The sequence below is a fragment of the Crinia signifera genome, chromosome 1 (assembly GCF_055691185.1).
Source record: "Crinia signifera chromosome 1, ASM5569118v1, whole genome shotgun sequence".
In the NCBI taxonomy this organism is placed as follows: Eukaryota; Metazoa; Chordata; class Amphibia; order Anura; family Myobatrachidae; genus Crinia; species Crinia signifera.
This window is the reverse complement of record NC_139217.1, coordinates 452,799,263-452,821,537: the sequence shown is the minus strand read 5'-3', so window position 1 is coordinate 452,821,537 and position 22,275 is coordinate 452,799,263. Positions and strand designations below refer to the sequence as shown.

General features: G+C 45.8%; 2 protein-coding genes across 3 annotated transcripts; both read right to left on the bottom strand.

Moving 5' to 3' along the window:
- Positions 1–2,933: 2,933 nt before the first annotated feature.
- BRIX1 (biogenesis of ribosomes BRX1) lies at positions 2,934–9,094 on the bottom strand. Its single transcript, XM_083154987.1, has 10 exons — positions 8,899–9,094; positions 8,551–8,662; positions 7,697–7,740; positions 6,592–6,662; positions 6,430–6,479; positions 6,035–6,108; positions 4,876–4,926; positions 4,690–4,791; positions 3,969–4,097; positions 2,934–3,246 (listed from the first exon to the last, which is right to left on the bottom strand). The coding sequence occupies exons 1-10, from the start codon at positions 9,040–9,042 to the stop codon at positions 2,998–3,000; spliced, it is 1,026 nt and encodes a 341-aa protein (XP_083011113.1). The 5' UTR covers positions 9,043–9,094; the 3' UTR covers positions 2,934–2,997.
- Positions 9,095–12,179: 3,085 nt separating this feature from the next.
- Positions 12,180–22,236, bottom strand: RAD1 (RAD1 checkpoint DNA exonuclease). 2 transcript variants are annotated; one of them, XM_083154985.1, is made up of 6 exons: positions 21,763–21,893; positions 19,530–19,763; positions 17,039–17,147; positions 16,079–16,337; positions 15,067–15,165; positions 12,180–13,248 (listed from the first exon to the last, which is right to left on the bottom strand). In XM_083154985.1, the coding sequence occupies exons 2-6, from the start codon at positions 19,722–19,724 to the stop codon at positions 13,065–13,067; spliced, it is 846 nt and encodes a 281-aa protein (XP_083011111.1). In that variant the 5' UTR covers positions 19,725–19,763; positions 21,763–21,893; the 3' UTR covers positions 12,180–13,064. The 2 variants fall into 2 exon arrangements, with proteins under 2 accessions (XP_083011111.1, XP_083011106.1); XM_083154980.1 differs by lacking the exon at positions 21,763–21,893 and adding an exon at positions 22,023–22,236 and having other exon boundaries at positions 12,181–13,248.
- Between the last annotated feature and the right edge of the window lie 39 nt (positions 22,237–22,275).

Sequence of the window (22,275 nt, the reverse complement as noted above, 5' to 3'; positions counted from 1 at the left end):
TGTGTTATATCTTTCTGCTCCCTTTCGGGCACGATCTTTATGACTGCCTGGGAGGGGAAGTAGAAGGGGAGGAGTTGGTCACACTAATTAATTATTTTAAAGTGCCCATGCTCCCTGTGGTCGCCTTCTATTCCCCAGTGTAACTCCAGTGACACCTGTGGACTCGGAGAAAAGGATTTACGGTAAGTACAAAATCCCTGTTTTCATGTCCATGGCTAATACCACCACTTGGGCTACTAAACTAAAAGTTCTATAAAAGAACAAATATTGCGAATGTCTGTACATTGTTATGGATGGCGGGTAATTGCCGTTCTGAATTCAGTAATTACGATGCTGCAGGACAGACTTATTATTTGTACCTTTATTATTTCAATGATAATGAAACTTTCTAGACATGGTTTTTATTTGCCACTAGAGTGGACATTCTGTCCTCAATAAAAAGGGAGCGTCTTACAGCTTCGTGTTATTAATAAGCCATGGCAGTTTTTTTTTTTTTTAACTGAAAATAAACGGCCAATCTGCAAACACACTATGCAATAAAGCCAATTAACGATAACGTTAACAATTTCCCTTAAGCTACAGAATGAATGATATAGGGCAGTGGTTCTCAACCTCGGTCCTCAGGACCCCCCAACGGTTCACGTTTTCCAAGTCACCCGGCAGGTGCACAGGAGCCCGAATTACTCAGACACATTTTAAAAGATCACAGGTGGAGCTAATTATATCACCTGTGATTATGTGAGGAGACCTGCAAAATGGGCACTGTTGAAATCCACTGATATAGTATATACACACTGAATGATTTCATACTATAAAGATTAAAACAAATAGCTCGCTTTATGAAAAACTAGTTAAAAGCCCGTCAAAATGACGGCTACTGCAATGCATGAGCTGGGACAGTTTTTACTTTCACTTTGAGCTGGGACAGTTTTTAGACCACAAACTCTCCACCCCACCCCCTATCTGTTCCTACTTCCAATCTCTGTCTTCATAGCTCCCTCTCTAGCAAGTTTGAACAGATCAGTGTCCCTGCAAATTGCTTTCACTTGCACACAAAGGAGTAATTTAGTCCATCGAGTGGCCACTGGAGGTACTTCACCTCATAGAGGTGAGGAGTAGTTGTCTATATAGAGAGAACTATATCTCGTTTGTACACACAATATGCATCTAGTCAGAAATGACAGGCAAAATGTGACAGCATGTAGACGAGAAAGGGAGCCGATAAAGATGCGCGTTCCTGTGGGTCATTATCTATCGCTCGTACACACTGAATGATATACACAAGATCATTAATGACAGTCATCACGTATAGCGTCTGCCTTTATCGCAGTGTGTATGGGGCATAAGTTCTCGGATATTTTACATCAGGCATGTCCAAACTGTGGCCCTCCAGCGGTTGTGAAACTACACATCCCAGAATGCCTTGCAATAGTTTTAGCATTCCCTAATAGCAAAACTGTAGCAAGGCATGATGGGACAGCTGGAGGGCCATAGTTTGGACATGCCTGTTTTACATACACCTTTTAAGCACAGACATGTACATTTAATGAGCCGGAAGGTATAGTGACTTTAACAGAAACCACAAAGAAATATCCAAACTAAGTTAACCCCTTGAGTGGTAGGTTTTGCTGCGGCAGGACAAACCTACCAGGGCAAGTTTGTCCTGCCCCAGCAAAACCCACCACAGAAAGTAATCATTGTTCCACCAATGTAATAGAATAACTGCTGCTGTCCCTTTAGACGACATCATAGAACTTTGAGGTTTTTGGGGGATAGAGACGGGTAAAGTGACAACCTAACCATGAGGTTTTATTCCTATACAATTACCTACTTTGGTCATATTTTACTCAATGTATAAGATATATCCAAGTACTGAAATAATTACATTGAAAAAGTAAACAAATACAACCCTCGGGGCAAATGTATTGATAAAGCTGGAAACTCGGAAATTAGAAAACCAAGAGAATTAGAATGTTTACAGTACGGACCAGAGAATTAGGGAGGAATTCAATTAGCCGAAGGGTTCTGGAATTAAATAGTCCAAGGGCACCACCCTTTTTTACATGTGGTAAGTTACCATGAGAACTTGAATTACACCCTCACAACCTTAACAGGATTGGACCAAGATGTAGCCAAATCAGCACACTATAAATGTTCACTAGGGTAGGCAATGTATGTATGTAACATGTATCCAGACATTGCATTAGAATGTTCACTAGGCTGGAACAACACACACACACACGCACACTAGAGGGCATACTAGTAAATGATCATTATAGTGTCCACTGTTCTAGACCAACCCGAGTCTGACCTGGCATTCACATCGCAAATGCCAGGTCACACCCGGGTCCGTCCTGGCATTTGCGAGGTAAGCCCCCCCCCTTGGCAATAAGCCAGGTCGCTGATGTCAAAGGAGCAGGGCAGATCGGTGGCGCATCAGAAAGCGGTCAGTGCTTGGAGCAGACTCTACCTCCTCCATATAGTGTAAACAAGACCAGAGCTACCTGCTCACACTGCACAGCATCCCGGGTCCGACCCGGGTATTTTGAAAAGGCCCTTTCACACCACATCGACCTGGCAACAACCCAGGTTAGACCCGGGTTATTTGTGTAATGTGAAAGGGGTATAAGGTTTAGAGTCAACTAATGATGAGAATATAAACTGTGTTCTTCAACTACGAGAAACAGATTAATAATGGTATTTCCCAGCACCTATGAAAGAAATAAGTTCCACAATCCGTCCGGTCCAGTTACAGGACAATAGAATAATGAAGTTGGTACATTTACAAAACTGATGCCAAGTATTCCAGAGTGACAAAGAAATGGCAACTGAAGACTGTAGAAGACATTGTTCCCATCCTTATGGTGATTTACATGAAATAACCCCAAAAAATAAAAGTGACATACTGCTCAGGAAGGATGAGACTGAATAAATAGTTTTCCCACTTTTTATTGTATAAAACATACACGGATCCCTGTATCTCCCCCTTCCCACAGTTCAAGCATGTTTTTTAGTCAGCCGCTGGCGTTTGAACTTCTTATCCTTCCGCTTCACTCTGGGTTTGGCTAAAGGCGCCTGTGTCTCAATGAGCTGGGGCTTCTTTTCGGCTGGGGTGGCGAAGACCTCCTCGGTGGGGTCAGGAGGAATAACCGCTTTCTCCTCAACCCTCTTAACCTTCTGCAGCTCCTTCACTTGCTGCTTCTCCCGAACCTTGGCTGCGGTGGTCAACCGGATTATACGCCGATGCTGAAACAAAACAACAACTTTAAATCACACAAATCGAACATGTAACAAAAAAACCTCAAACAACTAATGATATTGGGTTCCATCACTAGTCTAACACCTTTCTTTTATGCATCAATATTACAATGGCTGTGGCCTTCTATAGAGGGAGCAGTTACCCATTGCGCCATCCACCAACCCGCACCATCGCCAGCCAGTGAACGGGGCGCACACTTCGGAGACGCTCACGCGCTCCACTCATGGCAGATACTAGAATTTGGCCTGTTTGTGCCAAGGGAAAGAACGGCCCCATCTGTATGTCAAGTCATTATAACCCCATAATCACTTGCTCAAATACAGGAACAGGAAACTCATCGGACTCAGTCCAGACTGATTGACAAAACCGTGCTGCAATGTAACATGTGCAGAGTTAGATTTGGGTGGGGTGTGTTCAAACTGACATCTAAATTCCAGAGGTAGAATACAAAAAAAAAGCCAGTATTTTCCCTGCACACATGTTACATCTGCCCAGCTGCAGTGCAGCATGGTTATGTGCATCTGTAAAAATTTGCACCCTTGCCAGCAGATGTGAATCAGGCCCATTGTGTGTTTTTGGAAACAGGACAGAATTGTCTGCAATCCTTCAAGTGACATTAATGACTAGAACATGAAGCACTGAACATAAGATTATTGCTGTAATGTCCTTATTGCATTGACTCCGCCAGTAGTCAAAATGGTGGTTGTACCATGTTAGGGGACTGGTAGTGGGGGTTTTCGTATAGTGTCGGCCCTCCAAAACTGCCTTGGAAAATCTTGATGAGGTTGAGCACAAGTCGAGGCCCAATTTCCACCAGCGACGCATCTTCCTCTATAATCTGGGGAGCAGAAGGAGGACACAGAATGAGGAAAAAATAAATAAATGCAGACACACTATGGGGATGGGATGATGGGTAACTTTACACAGGATGATACATACAGGAACAACAAGCTATTAAGGATTGGTGGGTGTACAGGTTTTTTTTTAACTCACTAAGGGCCAGATGTATCAAGCTTCAAAAAAAAAGTGATAAAATGGAAAGCGCTAAATAGCCAGCCAATCAGATCCTAACTGCCATGTTACAGGCTAGGTTTGACAAATGACAGGTAGCAAGCGGATTGGCTGGTGGTTTATCACTCTCCACTTTATGAAGCTTAGTGGAGGAAGGGGCTATAACACTGCACAGATTTCACCTGTCTCCAGGGTTACTTGGGAGTGACCTTAATACATAACCATAGACTTTTAAAGCAAATCTGTTGGTGGATATAACCAGGCGGGCCCTGGTGCTACCGGTCTAACACCACATTGGAGCAGCTTCCTGCTAACAAAGGACTAACTCTTATTTTACAGTTAGCAGCACAAAAAAAGAAATAAATAAAAAAACCCGGATGAAGCGACATTCGTAAATGACATAACGTTTTGCTACTGACCTGATAATTCCGGAACCAGATCCTCTTGTCGGCTACGGAGAAGGTGATAACATGGTCCACAAAGGGTTGGCTCTTGGGGTGATATCTCGGGGTTCCGAATATCTGCAGTGAAGGTTACAGATAAGTGAAGGTCTGAGTGATCAGTGCCTGGCACGCTGCACACACAAACACGGGAACATTTGTTACCTGTATAAAGAGTTCCTTCAGCAGCGACAGGTAGGGATCCCGATCAAACGCCTGCAGAGTAATGACAGGTCAGGAGGGAGCAGAAGATACAGGTTGTGCTCACACTGGGGGTATATGTATTGCTATCTCGCACACTGCAGCTCTCTTGGCCTAAACTCAGGATGTCACACTCATGGGAATAGCAGCAGGCTATAGAATTATTATTACACTATTTATATGGTGCCACAAGTGGTCCACAGCGCCGTGCAGATACAGCCAGTAACAGGGTGATACAGTAGCCATACCCAGATACAAGTAACAATTAGCAGCCCACAATACAGCTATGGTGGGAACAGATTATCGATGGCAAGACTAGTAATGTAAGAGCTGGCCCAATGGATGAGCAGCTACAAATGGATAACAGCCAATGAGCGGGCAGGGATTTTCATTTAGTTACCGCCCACATAACCACCATCTGAGGCACTTATGTATTATATACCTTCCGTTCTGTAACTTGGTGGGACTGCTATGCTATTACTGGTGCCTGTCCGTGTGTTTCCCTCCTATGTCCCTATAGATTGTGAGCTTGCAGCAGGGCCCTCCTACCTCCAAGTCTGTCTGTTGTTACCCAGTTTGTTTTATCACTGTCTACTATTGTAAAGCGCAACGGAATCTGCTCATGACGTTAGCTAAGCCCGTGGTCCCGCTCCCGCAGAGCTGTGCACACAGGAGGTTGCCCGCTGGCATGTATCCAATATCTGGATGCCACCGCCAGTCTAGAGCCATCAGCCGCACCAAATGACCTGTGGCTGCCGGACTGCAAAGACGACGTTGCTGCCACCACCGGAGCGATCTGTGAGCAGCCTGGTGACCAGGCACTGGTGAGGGGAGCTGCATCCGACTGCACAGATGTAGTGGGGGACTCACTATTGTCAGTCACTCGGACTGCACAGCAGCCTAGTCTCGGGGCTGTCTCACCCTCATAATTTATGGTGGCAATGTATAAAAGTGTTTCCACAGATGACGTGACTATGCAGAATTTAATGATTCGGAAATGTAATGATTCGGAAAGGGAACATGGCCACGTCCCCTTTACCTGTGGCCACTCCCTTTTTACACATGACCCCTTTTTGATTGTGTACCGTTTTCTGCCATTATAAGAACATTATTAGATACTAACCGGATGAAAGGAGAGTAGAGGGCGTGAGCCTTTCAGGCAGTTTCCAGTCATTTTCAGCTCTGCCAGAGTATGAACTGGAACAATAAATGATATAGCATTAGCAACAAGACAGATGAGCCGAGACAATATTACACTGCCCTCTAGTGGTTGTGTGCTACACTTTCCCCAGCAATAACACTGTAGATTCTACACTAAGTCAATTCTTTTCTGAAGCTTACCACTCATTTATTTACAATGATTTAAACAGCACTCATTCCACAGCCTGTAGAATAATTACATTTATGTTATCAGTAACTTTCCCTATCGGGGTGTATGATCTATATTTCCCATCACAAATGCACATTGGGGTTAATGTGACAACACATATACAACAGGAGCACAACTAGCTGACTTACTATTCTGAACCAGGAACTTTGCGGATGGTCCCTCGGGGGAGTTTGATAACCTGAATTATTGGAAACATTGAAGAACATGAAATAAGATGATGTTATCGGCAGTGTAATATGCCCTCTTAGAGCTAGCGGAATAATGATTTGTTTCCATCGGTGCTTACTTACCACATATACAAATCCTGCTTCTTCTTGGCTTCAAAATAAATGCATTTGTTGCAGTTTTTCATCTCACAGACCTATGCCAAAGACAAGCACGAATAAGAAAGAGCAGACACTTTGTATCCTGACATATTAACACTTCTACAACTGCACACAACAGTACAACGGGCACCTCCACAGCATAATGGTCAGCACCAGCCTCTTGGTATGTGACTTCAGCCTTGTGGGATGTTAAATGCCAGATACCTGGTATTCTTAGGGTTACATATATGGATGACATTATACCCACTACAGCAGGCAATGTTGTGAAACCATAGTTTTAGCGTTCCCCAATAGCAAAACTGTGGCAAGGCATGATGGAACTTGTAGTTTCACAATAGCTGGAGGGCCATAGTTTAGACATGCCTGCACTACAGACTCAGAACAGTCACCCTGCTACAGCAGTCGCTGAGTGTCTCCTCAATGCCCCTTACACAGCAGTTACTCATACACCACACTGGGGTAGATGTATGAAGCAGTGACAAGAGAGGAGAAGTGATAAAGTGCCTGGTACTTTATCAGCGGCCAATCAGCTCCTGACTTAAGTTACAGGCTGGGTTTAAAAAGGGACAGTCAGGAGCTGATTGGCCGGTGATAAAGTACTAGGCACTTTATCACTTCTCCTCCCTTATCACCGCTTCATACATCTACTCCTAAGATTGCTCTCTTAGCAGAGGGTATACCAGAAAACTTCACGCATACTCTAGTGGGCGCAATAAACCTTAAGATGAATAGCTCCAGCCATCTGGGCTGACGGACTGGACCGATCGGAGGCCTTGCCATGCAGCTGTGCCTTCCAGGCAATCTGCTTGGCAGACTTTCTGGATATGGGCTGGTCTGGGTTAGCAGTCAGGCACACACGTTTGGAGGGCTGGCAGATCACTCTGCTCGGCAGGATACACGTAAATTGGCCATGATGTCATGTAATCCTGGGAGCCAGGAGCTGGACACCATTGCCGAGATGGGCCATTATAATGTAAATGCCAGGGCTGGTTTTTAGCCCTTGTCATGCCATAGATACTGCATACACATGATGACAGAAATTCAGTGGCAGTAGATTGGTGGCACGTACCTCATTGATCACAAACAGCTTATCTTTACGATCCATTTTCGAATCTGAAAGGTAAAAAAATAAAATAAAAAAAAAAGCAAGAATAAGAGCGAGAGTATAATATATTGTGTTAGTATTGTAGGTAAAGGTCTGGATTTATACACCGTTGTCATTTCTAACAGATCTAGTTACAACTTAAAGACAGAATCGCAGTTACCAGACCTTTATGTGACAAACTGTTCTTAAGGCCCCCATCCACTAGGGCGAGGTATCGCATGCAGTACCTCACAAGCGATAACCCGCCAACTGATTGGGCAGCAGGATCGCATATGATACATTGAATGCAAAAGGCTGCATACAGTGTATCATATGGGATCCCAGTCATGGCTGCAATAAAAATTCATGGCCGCCCGTAGGATCTGTGATACAAGGTGCACGGGAACACACCTTGCATCGCAGGAAAATAAAATGTGATGTGTCACTTTCCATGCAGAAATGAGTTTTATGGACATTATTCACCATCATTCATACATATTTAACTTATAATGGACAAGAACAGGTTGCATATATGCCCTGGCATATTCCCCCCCTCCTCACTGCAGAACTGAATGTGACATCACCACCCGATAAAACCACCATGAACAGCAGGCGATAGCGATGCTCGGCATTGCTATCGCCCAGCCAAATAGACTGTGCAGGCAAGGCACTTTTCACTAAGCCAGCCACACGTTAAATACACAACTTTCCCAGCAAGTTCACAGTTACCACACCAATACCATGCTTTATGCTGCACAGTACAGAGTGTCTGCCTCCTGCGTTCTGGGATCGGCAGTCACGGACAACCCTGCACACCCAATCCCACAGCAGGGACTTACCTGCTTTGGAGTGTGGCATTAACGTTCTTAAGTCCTGCATCAAATGCCTGGTGCGGAAATTGATGCCGCGGGAAGAGAATATAAGCACCCGCTCCTTGTTCTTCCACTTCCCCTGCAAGAGCAGCAACACAGATTACACAGTGCACTCTATACAGAGTGCTGGTACTCACTATACAGATAGCAGCTGCCTTATCCAGCACTTTATTCTGAGAGATTGTAGGTAGGAAATATGTATGTATGGATAGACAGACAGTATTAGATGATATCTCTTGGGCACCATGCCTCCTCCAGCTTTACAGAAGCAGTTAGCCCCAAAGCTGCCAGAGGGCCCCGTTGCTTGGCTCTTACCTCCGACACTGGGGCCGGGATGGTGAACTCCTCCCCAGCAGTGGCAGCTGCCTCCGTCCCAGCCTCATTTTTCTCTAATTTCACCTTCTTGTTCGGCGGTGCAGCCCGGGCATTGGAGCCACGTTTCCTTCGGTGCGCCGCCATCTTTCTTTCTCCCGGAAGCTGCTGTGCGACCTTTCTATACCGCACGCCAAACTCGATGATTCTCTTGTGAATGTGTAATTCATTAGGGAAGGCGCCCTCTGCTGGAGGCTACGTGTGTAACATCACTGCTCAAAATTCTGTAGCTTCACTGGATTGCGAATAGGACACATACTGTATAGTGTATAATAACCAGGGCCGAAACTAGGGTTTCTGGTGCCCGGGGCAAGACATCCATTTAGTGCCCCCCCCCCCCCCAAATTTTTTTTAAAGAAAAACATTAATCAGAAGCCATTTATGTGCTTACAGACAGCAAAAGGGCGACATCAAACAGGGACAGTGCGCGCCGTAGGCGCGCGTTAAAAATTTAGGGCATGTTTTTGTTTTTGGGGGGAGTGGTGTGGTCATATACTGTAGTAGTATCAATTCACATTATAGAGCACACCGTAATGCCCAGTACACATTCCAGCACACACCGTAATGCCCAGAGCACATTACACAACAAACCGTAATGCCCAGAGCACATTACACCACAAACCGTAATGCCCAGTACACATTATAGCACACGCCATATTGCCCAGTACACATTATAGCACACACCGTAATGCCCAGTACACATTATAGCATACACCGTAATGCCCAGTACACATTATAGCACACACCATAATGCCCAGTACACATTATAGCACACACCGTAATGCCCATTACACAATAGGCCACACACGGTAATGCCCGTTATATATTATGCCACATAAGTGCCAATTACCTACATTGCTAGGGTTTACATGATCAGGGTTTGGGGTTACATGCTCAGGGCCAGGGGTTTACATGCTCAGGGACAGGGGTTTACATGCTCAGGGCCAGGGGTTTACATGCTCAGGGCCAGGGGTTTACATGCTCAGGGCCAGGGGTTTACATGCTCAGGGCCAGGGGTTTACATCCTCAGGGCATGCAAAGGGGGGGAGGTAAGCTGACAGAGTGTGATTATAGGGGGGCAAGAGGGCTGGAGGCAATGGGAATGAAAGGGGCCGAGCTGATGGGGAGCGAGCTGACAGGGTGCAAGAGGGAGTGAGAGGGCATGAGGTGATGGTGGGTTAGAGGGTTGGGTTGCTGGGGTGAGGTGACAGGTGGAAGTGGAGAAAGTGGGGAGAAGGCTGGTCTCGTTCCTACCAGGGGCTGGAGGCTGCTGCTCGAGTCTGCGTTCCCTGGCTGCCGCTCTCCAGGTGCCGGCCGAGCCTGAGGCTGCTTTCCTGCACCTCTATTCCCGCGACCACAGCCATTGGAACAGGCCTGCATATAAGCCCGGGTCCCTCCTCTGTCCCCTGGGTGGTCAATCCCGACAGCAGGAGGGGGAGGCACTACCAGGCAGGCAGTCAGTCACACAGTGCTGCTCCGCCTCCACCGCTGGGTCCACTGTGGTCCGCCTCCATCCATCAGCCGGCCAGTCCCCGCGCGGTGCTGTGCAACGCTTGGCGCTCATAGTCACAGCCGCCTGTCACTCAATAGATTCTCTATTGTGACAGGCGGCTGTGACTGAGCGCCGAGCGGGGCACATAGACAGGACAGCCAGGTACCCCGCATCCGGGTTCAGGCGCAGCACAGCGCGTCCTTGGGGACCCCTTCAGGGACAGTGACAGTATTGCGCCCCCCACCTCCAGCGCGCGTGACCCCCCAGCCCCCCCCCTAGTTACGGCCCTGTAATAACTAGTCTTAATGGAAGATATTTGCTGTAGATATAGGCTGTAATGGGAAATCCTGTTTATTGGTACCATGTGGCTTATTTTGCACTTGGTTGCCAAGACTACCAGGATGAACAGGAAACTTTCTCAGTCTCTCGAAAGAGTAGGGCAATATCTTGCATGCCTCACATATCCTGAGAGAAGTGGGCGACCCGGGGGATTGATGATGTGAATCACATGGCCGCTCATCCACCTGAAAATGACACAAATCGCAGCATTAAACAGTGAGGGGTAGTGATGACCATCGACTGTTAATGCTTTGATATTACCAGTAATTAGCTATGACCTCAGTGGTTTGGCTATACAAATGCACAGAGAGCGCACATGCTCGTAGTGGGGCCGGAGCTCACCATCAAGGATCATCCACTAGTGGTTTTACTAGGGTGGCACCCCATTCATGGTGAAACCACTCACCATGGCCAGACCATCAATGGTCAATGTACACCCCTAAGGAAGCGGAGGAGCCACAATGACGTGATTCCGTCTCCATGTCGCTCACATACTAGTGCCCTTGGACAAGAACTGGGTGTGGATTTGAAGTGTTTTACAGAGAATCTTTTCATAAAGAAAGAAACATCGATTAGCCCGCAACACCATCGAGGCCAGCTACAGCAGCGCCAACCAAGAGGCCTGGAAAGTTCCATCTTTTGATGTAAATCCTGGCCTCAGCACTCCACAAAAACAGCCGTAGACTGGGCTCAGTGACCTTAGAGCAGGGCAAGGGAACTTTTGGCCCTCAAGCTGTTGTTGAACTACACATCCCAGCATGCCCTGCTACATTTTTTTATTTGGTCATGCTAAAACTGTTGCAGTGCATGCTGGGATATGTAGTTGGACAGCTGGAAGGTCAAAAGTTCCCCATCCTGGATTGTAGGTCAGAAGTCTGCTGTGTATAGAGAAAAGGTCCTCCCCCATTTTTATTATACTATCGCAGTTATACAGTATACTTATCTGATAAACCTCTGAATCATTTTGTTATTGTTATTAGTAACATATATACGCATGTAATTTAGGCTCTGGTCTGACACCCATGCCTAGTTAAATCCACTAGCTGAAACCACTGCAAACACCACAGCTTTGAAAAGCACTGATTAGTATATGTATATCGTAGTCCAATAAAATCCATTCTACAGGATATTGGTCTTTTTAATATCAATGGCCAATACTTCTGCACAGCAAATGGGAATTTGTTATTGGGCTTTACTATTATTTTGTTTGTCTGTGCCCCAAATGACCAGATCTACCCCAATTAGCCCTTCGTGTCTAGGACCGCCAACAGACTGCTAGGAATGAGTTTACCCTGGGCCTTATCTTAATAAGCATCTTTTATTAAGCCCTAAAGGACTACGTAAAGATCAGCCGTACAGAAAATAATAGGTTTTATAAAATCTTTATTAGAACCAAAATATAATCTTATACAAAAAAGTATCCTCTTGTATATTCAGAGGCGCAAACAATACAACGGAAAAGATATTTGGAGACAAAATAGAAAAGGAGAAACAACTATATAAGTACTGTACATATAAACACCTCCCCCAATATGTTACGGAGGAGACTGAAGCCTGTCAGCTTGCACCCATTGTCTTTCCTGAGGATCACATCCCAGGAGCCTGGCTGGGAATCACACACCATGTCGGTGCACTGGTCCATAACCTAATTCTGAGGTGTAACTTACTGGAAATCATATATATACACCTCAATATAACCATTAATATACGGTTATACCGAAGGATTACACCCCATAAAATGAAATGATCCCATGTTGCATATATAACTTAAAGTTGATCCATTCTCACATTTAAATTGTAAATATATATAATAATTGGTAAGATACATCCTAAAAGACTGTATCCGGCCTATACATTTTTCTGTACAGTATTTATTGGGGCAGATATACGCCATCCTGAGTAAGATTTATTTCTAGGGAGTCCAATTGGCTGATACCAGGCAGATGATGCAGCCATTGTGCCCATGATGGTATGTGGATATCTGTATAGATCTGTTTATCTAGTGACAAAGACTCTGAAGAAGCTGCAGATTAGACTCTGCTAAAGGAGCCTGGGAGCCAAATGAGAGGAAGAGGGAGCCCAGGAGCCAAATCAGAAGAGGAACATGGGAGCCAAATGAGAAGAAGGAGGAGCCTGGGAGATGGATAAGGGGGAAGGAGGAGCCCGGGAGTCAAATGAGAAGGAGGAGGAGCCTGGGAGTCAAATACGAAGGAGGAACCTGGAAGCCTTATGAGAGAAAGGAGGAGCCTAGGAGCCAGATAAGCGTAAGGCGCTGAATCTATGATTCTGCCGCTTCCACATCCTCATCCGGACAGCAGTAATACTCCACAAAGTTGATTTGTCCATCCTCGTTCCGGACCATGTACTGTAGTGACAGGAAGCCTCTGTTGTCAGTCCGAATAGACACCTTGCAGGACAGGGCCAGGGCCTTAGTAGATGGCTTCAGCAAAGAGATTTTATATCTGGAAGAAACAGGAATATATGCAGTAAACACAGCTGTATACATAAAGTAGAGATCTTTCTAGCACCCGGCATCTTCTAAAACCTGTGCAGTTCCTCTTCTCAGTATGGGGCGCTGCTCTCTGCTGTGGTGCTTCTAGCACAGGTCTGGTCTGCATATCAGTGCTGAATTACAGACCACACTGTGCTAGAAGCATTACAGCAGAGAGCGACACCCCAGGCAGGGAAGAGGAACTCCAAGGGTTTTGAAACATGTGCGGTGCTAGAATGAACACTACATAAAGCAGTGCAGGCTCAGCTCTGTTTCCAGGTCCATTATTCACAAACCAAAATATATTCTATGTGGGGCCATGCAGTACTACAGTCTTCCATCATGTAGTCAGTATACAATATTACATGTGGCTCACTATAGTTATACAAGTTGTTGTTATAAACGTTGCTCACTTTTCCCCTATAGTTTCCTCCACTCACCTCTTCTCCTCTGTCCCCACTGTAATCTCCACCTGTCTCTCTGCCATCTCTTCCTGGATGTCCCAGCACTTTCTTAAGACAGAGCTGATCATCTTCCCACCCACCTGCATAAGCTTACTTCCTACAATTTAACAATCTATTGACAAAACCATCATCTCCTCAAGCCCCCAAGTGAGGGAGGCCCCCTATTTGGTCTCCCTAAATACTTCCTCTCACCACTCTATTCTTCCTTAATGCAGATACCCAGCGCATCTTAGTCTCCAAACAGGGCCATGTCCCTATTCTCTCTCCTACAAGCTCTACATTCGTTCCCCTTCAGTATCCAATTCAAACCTTGCACACTCACTTATAAGGGCCTCATCCTTTACATCTCTGATCTTATCTCCCTTTACATTCCTGTCCACCCCTCTTCATTCCAAAAATGCGCACTGTCTCTCCTACCTACTGATGATTTCCTCCCACTCCTACCTCTAAGACTTCTCACATGCTGCTCCCTTTCTCTGGAATTCTCTACCTCTCGCTAAAACTTCAAATGTGCTCTCGAGACACCCACTACTTTGCCAAACCCAGATGAATCTCATCCTAACCCTTACTAAAGATGGGCGTTCTGTTTCACATGGGATGTTGCTATAGGCAACCAATCAGATACTATCTATTATTTTCCAGAAGGTGCTAAATACATTAGAAGTAGATTCTGATTGGTTGCCCATAGCAACAACCCACATGTCAAACTCCCATCTTAGTACATTTTGGCCTCACTGTCTACCCCAGGCATGTCCGAACTATGGCCCTCCAGCTGTTGTGAAACTACAAGTCCCATCATGCCTTGCAACAGTTTTGCTATTAGGGAATGTTAAAACTATGGCAAGGCATGCTGGGATGTGTAGTTTCTAAACAGCGGGAGGGCCACAGTTTGGTCTACCCCAGCCGTGTCACTCAGGTCTGTCTCGCCTTTAGAATGTAGCTCTCATGAGCCGAGCCCTCTACCCTCATGCGCTTACTCAGCCTATCTTCTACTCCATACAACGGCACCTAACCATCATTTTCTGCCACCCTGCTTCTTATTTCAGTGTCAGGTCCGCTGATGCATCAATGTCTATATACCATGTACTGTTCATACATTGTCTTGTACTGCAAGTTGCTGTTTTCTTGGTTTGTTCACTTATTTATGTACTTTGGTGCCGTGGAACCTTTTTGGTGCCACATAAATAAAGGATAAGAATAATAACCAGTGAAATATGTGCATTGTCCCTGAATAGACGGCATTGATGGGAGCATTGCTGCCGCGCACAATGCAGCTGCGCTGTGTGTATGCAGAGGGTGAACAGTAAATACACCAGTCCCGTTACCTGTTTGTCTGGCTCTGAGTGCAGTGAAACGCTTCAATAAGATCAGAATCCTTAGGATAGTCCAAGTGGGCGCTTCCGGCATTACCGAATGTGGACAACCTATTATACAGGGATGACAGATCACAGGTTATACACAGAACTAAAGTGTAGGTTTTTAGAAGTGGAGAGGTTGCCTATAGCAACCAATAGGATGCCAGCTCATGTTCTAAATGGTGCTATATATAAATACTTATAATCTCATTGGTTGATATGAACAACACATCCCCTATTAAAAACCCACACCTTAGTAAATATACCCTCATGTGTAAAGGTGCCCATACACTAGTAAGATTTATATTCAGATCTGGCTGGTTGGAACAAAAACATGGTTATGGATGAGTGACAGTTTGTCTGTTTTCCAGCATTTCCAAGCAAATGGTCAACTGTCATTTGCTCACATCCATAACCATGTTTTTGTTCCAACCAGCCAGATCTGAAGATAAATCTGCGTGTGTATGTCCACCTTAAGACATAAGCCCCAATCTGGATTACGGAAGTAATGTCAGTATACAGCAGATACACAAAACCTTCAGGAAGACTATTCTGTATTTTGGGCATAATTCAGACCCACTCAGAAGGGGCCCGTTCCGATGGTGGGTGGTCTGCGCCTGCCTGTATTTGCCCATGTGCAGTCCCCCTGTGAAGCACCTACGGCGACTCACCAAGGAGTTTGCACGGGTAGGGATTGGGACGGGGAAAGTGGCTGCAGTGGAACGCCCAGTTTTTATGGGTGTTCCTGTGAATATGCTGGGCATTCCCCTGGGAACACAGGTGGGCCGATGCGTTGCTACCCAGGAAATTCGGGCGGCGGGGGTGGGCGGCAGGTGTTGGTCGGGGCTGCGCATACCTGCTCACTAGGCAGTGTTTGTTCCCTGCCTAGCGAGCGGGTCTGAATCAGGCCCTTTATGAGAAGTGAAAACAAGGAGTAGGGGACAGTGGAGTAACCTGAAGACAGTGGGGCCCTTGTGCATACCTGAAGTACGGCTTCTCCGGAGACATGGTGATCTGCAGGAAGTCGCTGCTCATGTCCAGCTCGGAGAAAGCCTCTTTTAGTCCCTCCGACTGCAATATGATTTTATTGAGGACATTGGTGCTACAGAAATCAAAGTCCAGCGTTTCCTCCGGTTCCTGCGTGTGAATCTTACACACCGTCACCACCCCTCCTTCCTCTAGGAACAACGTGAGGGGGTGCCCATAGCCCTGATAGCACATCTTCAGAGCAGTGGCCGTAGCTGGAGAGATAAGAGAACGTACATGTAACATTGCAATAAGTCAGAATCAGCAAATACCCCAAAATCACTCCATGCCCTCGCTCCCAGCCACATGGGTGAGCAATACCATTAGTAATTGCCCCGAAATCAATAATGCCATTATAAGTTGAAAATGTATGTAAAAGGGGTTGACACTGCTTGATAAATACACCTCTTAGTACCAGATGTATTAACCCTTTCACTGGTAATCCCGAGAATTTTCCGGGCTATGCCTTAATGCCCGGACTGGCAAGCCCGGAAAATTCTCGGGATTGCCAGTGATTAGCACCGGGCAGCGCTGCTGAGTTCATCGCTGGCTCAGCTGGCTTCAGCGCTGCCTGGCTCCCTCTCCACCACCACACCCCTGGCAGCAGCTGATTGACGGTTCAGCGGCGCTGCCCAGACCCGGTGACACAGCCGTGGCTTTTTTTTGTTTATTTTTTTAGGGAAAGCTCCCTAAAAATCAACCACCGCTGAAGGGGTTAAGCTTCTAAAAGTGATAACATGGAGAGTGACATACAACCAGCCAATCAGCTCCTACCTGCCATTGTACAGGCTAAGTTTGAAAAAAATGGCAGGTAGGAGCTGCTTGTTTATCACTCCCCACTTAAATCACTTTTTGAAGCTTAATGCATACTGTATCTGAGATGATGACAGCCATTCAGCACAGCGAGTATGGTTACCTGGTGCGGCACTTGTCCCAAAAATAGTCAAACAATCGAGAAGGACGGTGAGATTTACACGGAACACTACAGACTCCTCCTTGACGTTGAACTCCTGAAATATCCCAGCCTGTGATCAATAACAAAACTCATTAGGAGAATGACACTCAATAGGGAAAATTACAGTGTGAGCTGCAGAACTGGTGTGAGTGGCACCTAATACAGTTCCCAAGTAACCAATCACAAGTGATTCACTAGATCTGATGACCGTCCAGATCATCCACATGCATAACTCGCACCAACCTCTGGGCACCCACAAATGATCTGTCTGTTCTAAGCTATTCCCAACTCTGCTTATGAAGGTATTTTCCTTGAACAAGCCCTAAAGCCCTTTACACATGGGGCGACATTAGCCATAATTGCTGGCTAAATGGTTGCTGAGCGACCATATCCCCTGTGTTTTCAGGGCAACTGTATTGGTCGCTGGTTGCATGCTCCTGCGATATTGTATGCTGACTGGTCAGTAAAAACTGTACACTGTGTCCTATGGTGGCTAAGCGATAATAAGCCAAAATCCCTCAGCGACCATATTGCACTGTGTGTAACTTGTCGGGCAGCACCCACCCTATGGAATGCCCTTCCAAACTTTCAAGCGTTCCCTGAAAACTCACATCTTCAGGCAAGCTTATCATGATCCGGAACCCCCACATAACCTCCAGTAGCATTTATATCTAATTGCATCCCATCAGGACTGTCTTGTAATCTGGTGGGGCTGCCATGCTATGGAATCCTATCCTTATGTATCCCTCCTATTATCCCTATAGATTGTAAGCTTGTGAGCAGGGCCCTCCTACCTCTATGTCGGTTTGTTACCACCCAGTTTGTTTAATCACTGTTGTTTCCAATTGTAAAGCGTAACAGTATATGCTGCTCTATATAAGAAACTGTAAATAAATAAATACAAAAGAACACTCCCGTCCCATCCCTATCGTACGCTTCCTGAGACAGCCATAACTGCCTAGATGTACGTTTGCATCAAAGCAAATTCTTCTACACAAAGATTTGACCATGTGCACCAGACCAGACAAAGCCCAAGGTCCGAGAATAAACACTAAAGATTTATTCCATAAATGTAAATTAAATATGTATCTAAAATGAACAAAAACATTCCACTGTTAAACAAAGAAGAACAATAAAGTACTCGGTACTTATTTCCTAGCACGGCGCCCATCGCATAGATTGTATGCCTTACTTAAGGCATACAATCAATACAATTGAAATGATTTTTTAATTGTATGGATCTCATCTTATGCATCTCATGGATCTTATGCATCCATAAGATGCATAAGATCCATGAGATCCATAAGATGCTATAAGATAAAAATCGTGAGCCCCCAATAACCATTGTTAACGCCACCAGCACTATCAACGCCAACCCGAAGCGCGGCAAGCGCAGCGGTACGCGTCCTCCGACCTTTTCATACCCCCACTATCCACGTTGGCGTGGAGTTGATTTTATATAGTGTGGCGAGTGCAGCGAGCCACCGAGCCCGAAGCGTGGCGAGCACAGCGCGCCCCGCGAGGGGACGCAGACTACTTCACAAGTATTCCGCGTCTGCTCGCCACGCTTGGGGCTCGGTGGCTCGCTGCACTCGCCACACTATATAAAATCAACTCCACGCGGACGTGGATAGTGGGGGTATGAAAAGGTTGGAGGACGCGTACCGCCGCTCCTCGCGGGCTCGCCACGCTTCGGGTTGGCTTCAATAGTGGGGTGGCGTTAACAATGGGGGGGCATTTCACCCATGAGTGGGGTTAGCAATTAAAATTGGGGTTTTGGGGGCTTTTTACATTGGAATAAATGTAAAATTGGGTCTCAGGGACCATTTCACATTGATTCCAATGTAAAAATCTTGTCGATTGCATCATCGCACGCATCTTATGCCGCACAAACACATAAGATGCATGCAATGCTTGCGATATTGGCCCGACACATACAATCTAGATCGTGGGCGCCGTGCTAGGAAATAAGTACCAAGTACTCAATATAATACTAAAAACCTAGAAGTAAAATGCAATAGAGTTTCACTTTAGTGCCATCTACTTCCAGATACGGATGGTGTAATGGTTGGCATTATTGCCTCACAGCACTGAGGTCCTGGGATCGATCCCCACCATGGCCTTAACTGTGCGGAGTTTGTATATTCACCCTGTACTTGCGTGGGTTTCTTCCGGGTACTCCGGTTTCCTCCCACAATCCAAAAATATACTGCTCCCAACAAATTAACCCTAGAATGTCTGTGTGTGCATGTACATGTAGTAGGGGCAGGGACTGATGTGACTGTGCAAATATTCTCTATAAAGCGCTGCGGAATATGTGTGCGCTATATAAGAAACTGTTTATAAATAATAAATAATGTTCTTCTCCTGACAATTAAATGTCTGTTTTATACAATGAAAAGTGCAGTAATACAGAGGAAATGTAACCCACATGCAAACCCACCCCTCATACCTGAATGAAGGCATTGGCTTGCAGGCATTTAGCATTTTCTACAGTGACTTTGAGTCCATTACTGGTGGCAAAGCAGGACGCGTGGTCTTTAAAGTGGATGGCCTTCAGGATGTTGGAGAGGTTGCGGACGTTGTCCAGGCTGCAGGTGAAGACGTACTGGTCATGGTCCGCATCAGCCTGGGACAGGAAGGACATGATGCGTACCGGGGATGTTACACAGGGGCATAAGGTAACCTGCAGGTGTAAAGAGAGGTTATTCTGCGCAGCACAATACTCGTGGTCCTAGAAATAGAAGGATACAAATAACTTTGTATTCATAAAGGCAGGCAAGTCAAATGTTACATTTAATATACTTATTCATCTGTGTGACATAATGGGGAGGTGATGAAGGAGCGCCGCTGGGCACATTCCAATGCCATCATAATGGCGCATCGCAGGTGTTGTCTGGTATGCATCCAATAACTTTACGTGATCCCTTCCCAATGTAACCGGGGAAGGGTTTGTGGACCAAACCCTACCACACCAGGTAAGCAGCAGACCTTCCTGTACCCAGCTCAGTAAGGGCCACATGTTGTAACTTTGAAAACTGATAAAAAGAAGAATGACAAATGACCAGCCAATCAGCTCCTAACTGTCATTTATCAAACCCTCCTGCAACATGGCATTTAGAAGCTGATTGGCTGACACTTTTCAAGGCTTAGTACATCTCACCCTAACTGTGTAGCATACACAGTAGAGGAGGAAGCTGCCATGCTTGCCTCCAATGGTAGGGTAGACTGGGGTTGAGGCGGAGGGGACGGCCGGTATCCTGCTTCCAGCTGTGCACAAAGTGGGCTCTGACAAGGTGGGCCGCCAGTGTCGAGGTGGAGGGCGCAGCCTGTGTCCTCCTTTTGGCAGGGGTAGCTCCGAACAGCTAGCTGCTCTGTGACACAGCCAATAAGCCGCACTGCATTGACGTTTCTCTAAGTGCTGTCTGACGAGCATATCACTGCCGGGGGAGCACTCAAAGAAATATAGCACAGGGAGAACACTGCTTTATACAGTATACATTCCTTCATGCATATAGACCTGGGGCCCCTAGCTTAGCCTTCTGCTCCTGGGGCCCAGCAACTATCAGAAACTACAACTCACAGTATAGAAGCTGGACAAGATGGGACCTACCACAAATTCTGCATTAAAGCAGAACAGTAGAATTCCTAATAGGATATAATAATGACAAAAAAAACTGCCCATTACTGAGGAACTCAGGAGCAATTTGTGGTTATTAGGGATGGGCATCAACCATCAATGTTTACAAATCATCGATGGTTTATGGCAATGGTAAGGGTATACGGTCATTTGGTCGATCACGGGAAGATCGAACGAACTTAGGTCGCCACCACTTCACAGACACTCCATTGGTCGACAGTAACATTACATCGAAACCTTTTAGGTCGAATGTAACATAAGTTCGACATTAACATGATCGGCAAACATAGAACACCGACCATACCATACATCGACTATGCTTACATCGACTTCAACAAGGTCGACACACGCACGATCGAAATGCAATAGATCGAACGGACTTACATCGACAACTACTAGGTCGAAACACAGAACATCGAACACACAATACATCGACAATACTTATATCGACAACAACTAGGTCGATACACCGAAAATCGAACCGCAATACATTGAACGTACTTACATCGATAACTACTAGGTCGAAACTCAGAACATCGAACAAACAATAAATCGACAGTACTTAGATCGACAACAACTAGGTCGATAATAGGGTCGACAATACTGTACGACCTAATAGTGGTCTACCTTTATAGCGTTCGACCTTGCATATTTCGACCTTACTATGATCGATCACATGCTACGGTCTATCTATAAACTTTCGATAAACCCGTACAGTCTGACTAACGGCTTCGACCTAAATACCGTCGTCTTCATACGCGTCGACAGTATAATCCCATTCCATGGTAAGTACTTCTGCCATCAACCAGTGGGGGGGACTGTCTGGTTTTTCACCATCAATGGTACAGAACCACTTGTTCCTTTGTTTTTTTACAAGGTGGCGGGACATGAAGTATAGCTCCACCCCCTATAATTTGAAGCTCCGCCCTCATAATCTGATTGGGCCACGAAGAACCAGTCAACAAAAGAATGTGTAAGACCGTCATTTGGTGAAACCATCGATGGTAAACAATTACATAGTTTGCAACCATCAATAGCCACTTACCAAAATCACCACTGATGGTAACCACCGATAGCAAACATTCCGATGATTATAAAAAATAGATATATCAACCCTTTTTGTAAAAAAAAAAAAAAGACATTTCCCATAGCAATCAATCAGCTTCAAGCTATCATTTAATTACTATAGTCTATAAGCTTATAGGTAGAAGACGATAGGTTGCTATGGGCAATGCCTCTACTTGTCCTCTTTTGAAAATAAGATATATTTCCCGCTAAATGTCATCACCAACCGCATACACTTACCTCAGCAGCACCGGGCTGTGCTCATCGCGCACTGCTAGCCATATAGTGGCGTCCTATGTAGTATGTCTCTGGTTCACCCTCGGCTGTCAGCGGTGGCAGCCATGTTCTAGGAGACAAATTCCTAATGAAAGCAATAAGAGTAGGCTCCAGAAACATGGCTCCTGCGGTGCGGACAGTGACGGCTGCAGAGGTTTTGTGGAGCAGGTGACACGCTCCACCGCGACGTAAGGTCAGGGGGCGTGCTCAGCATAGT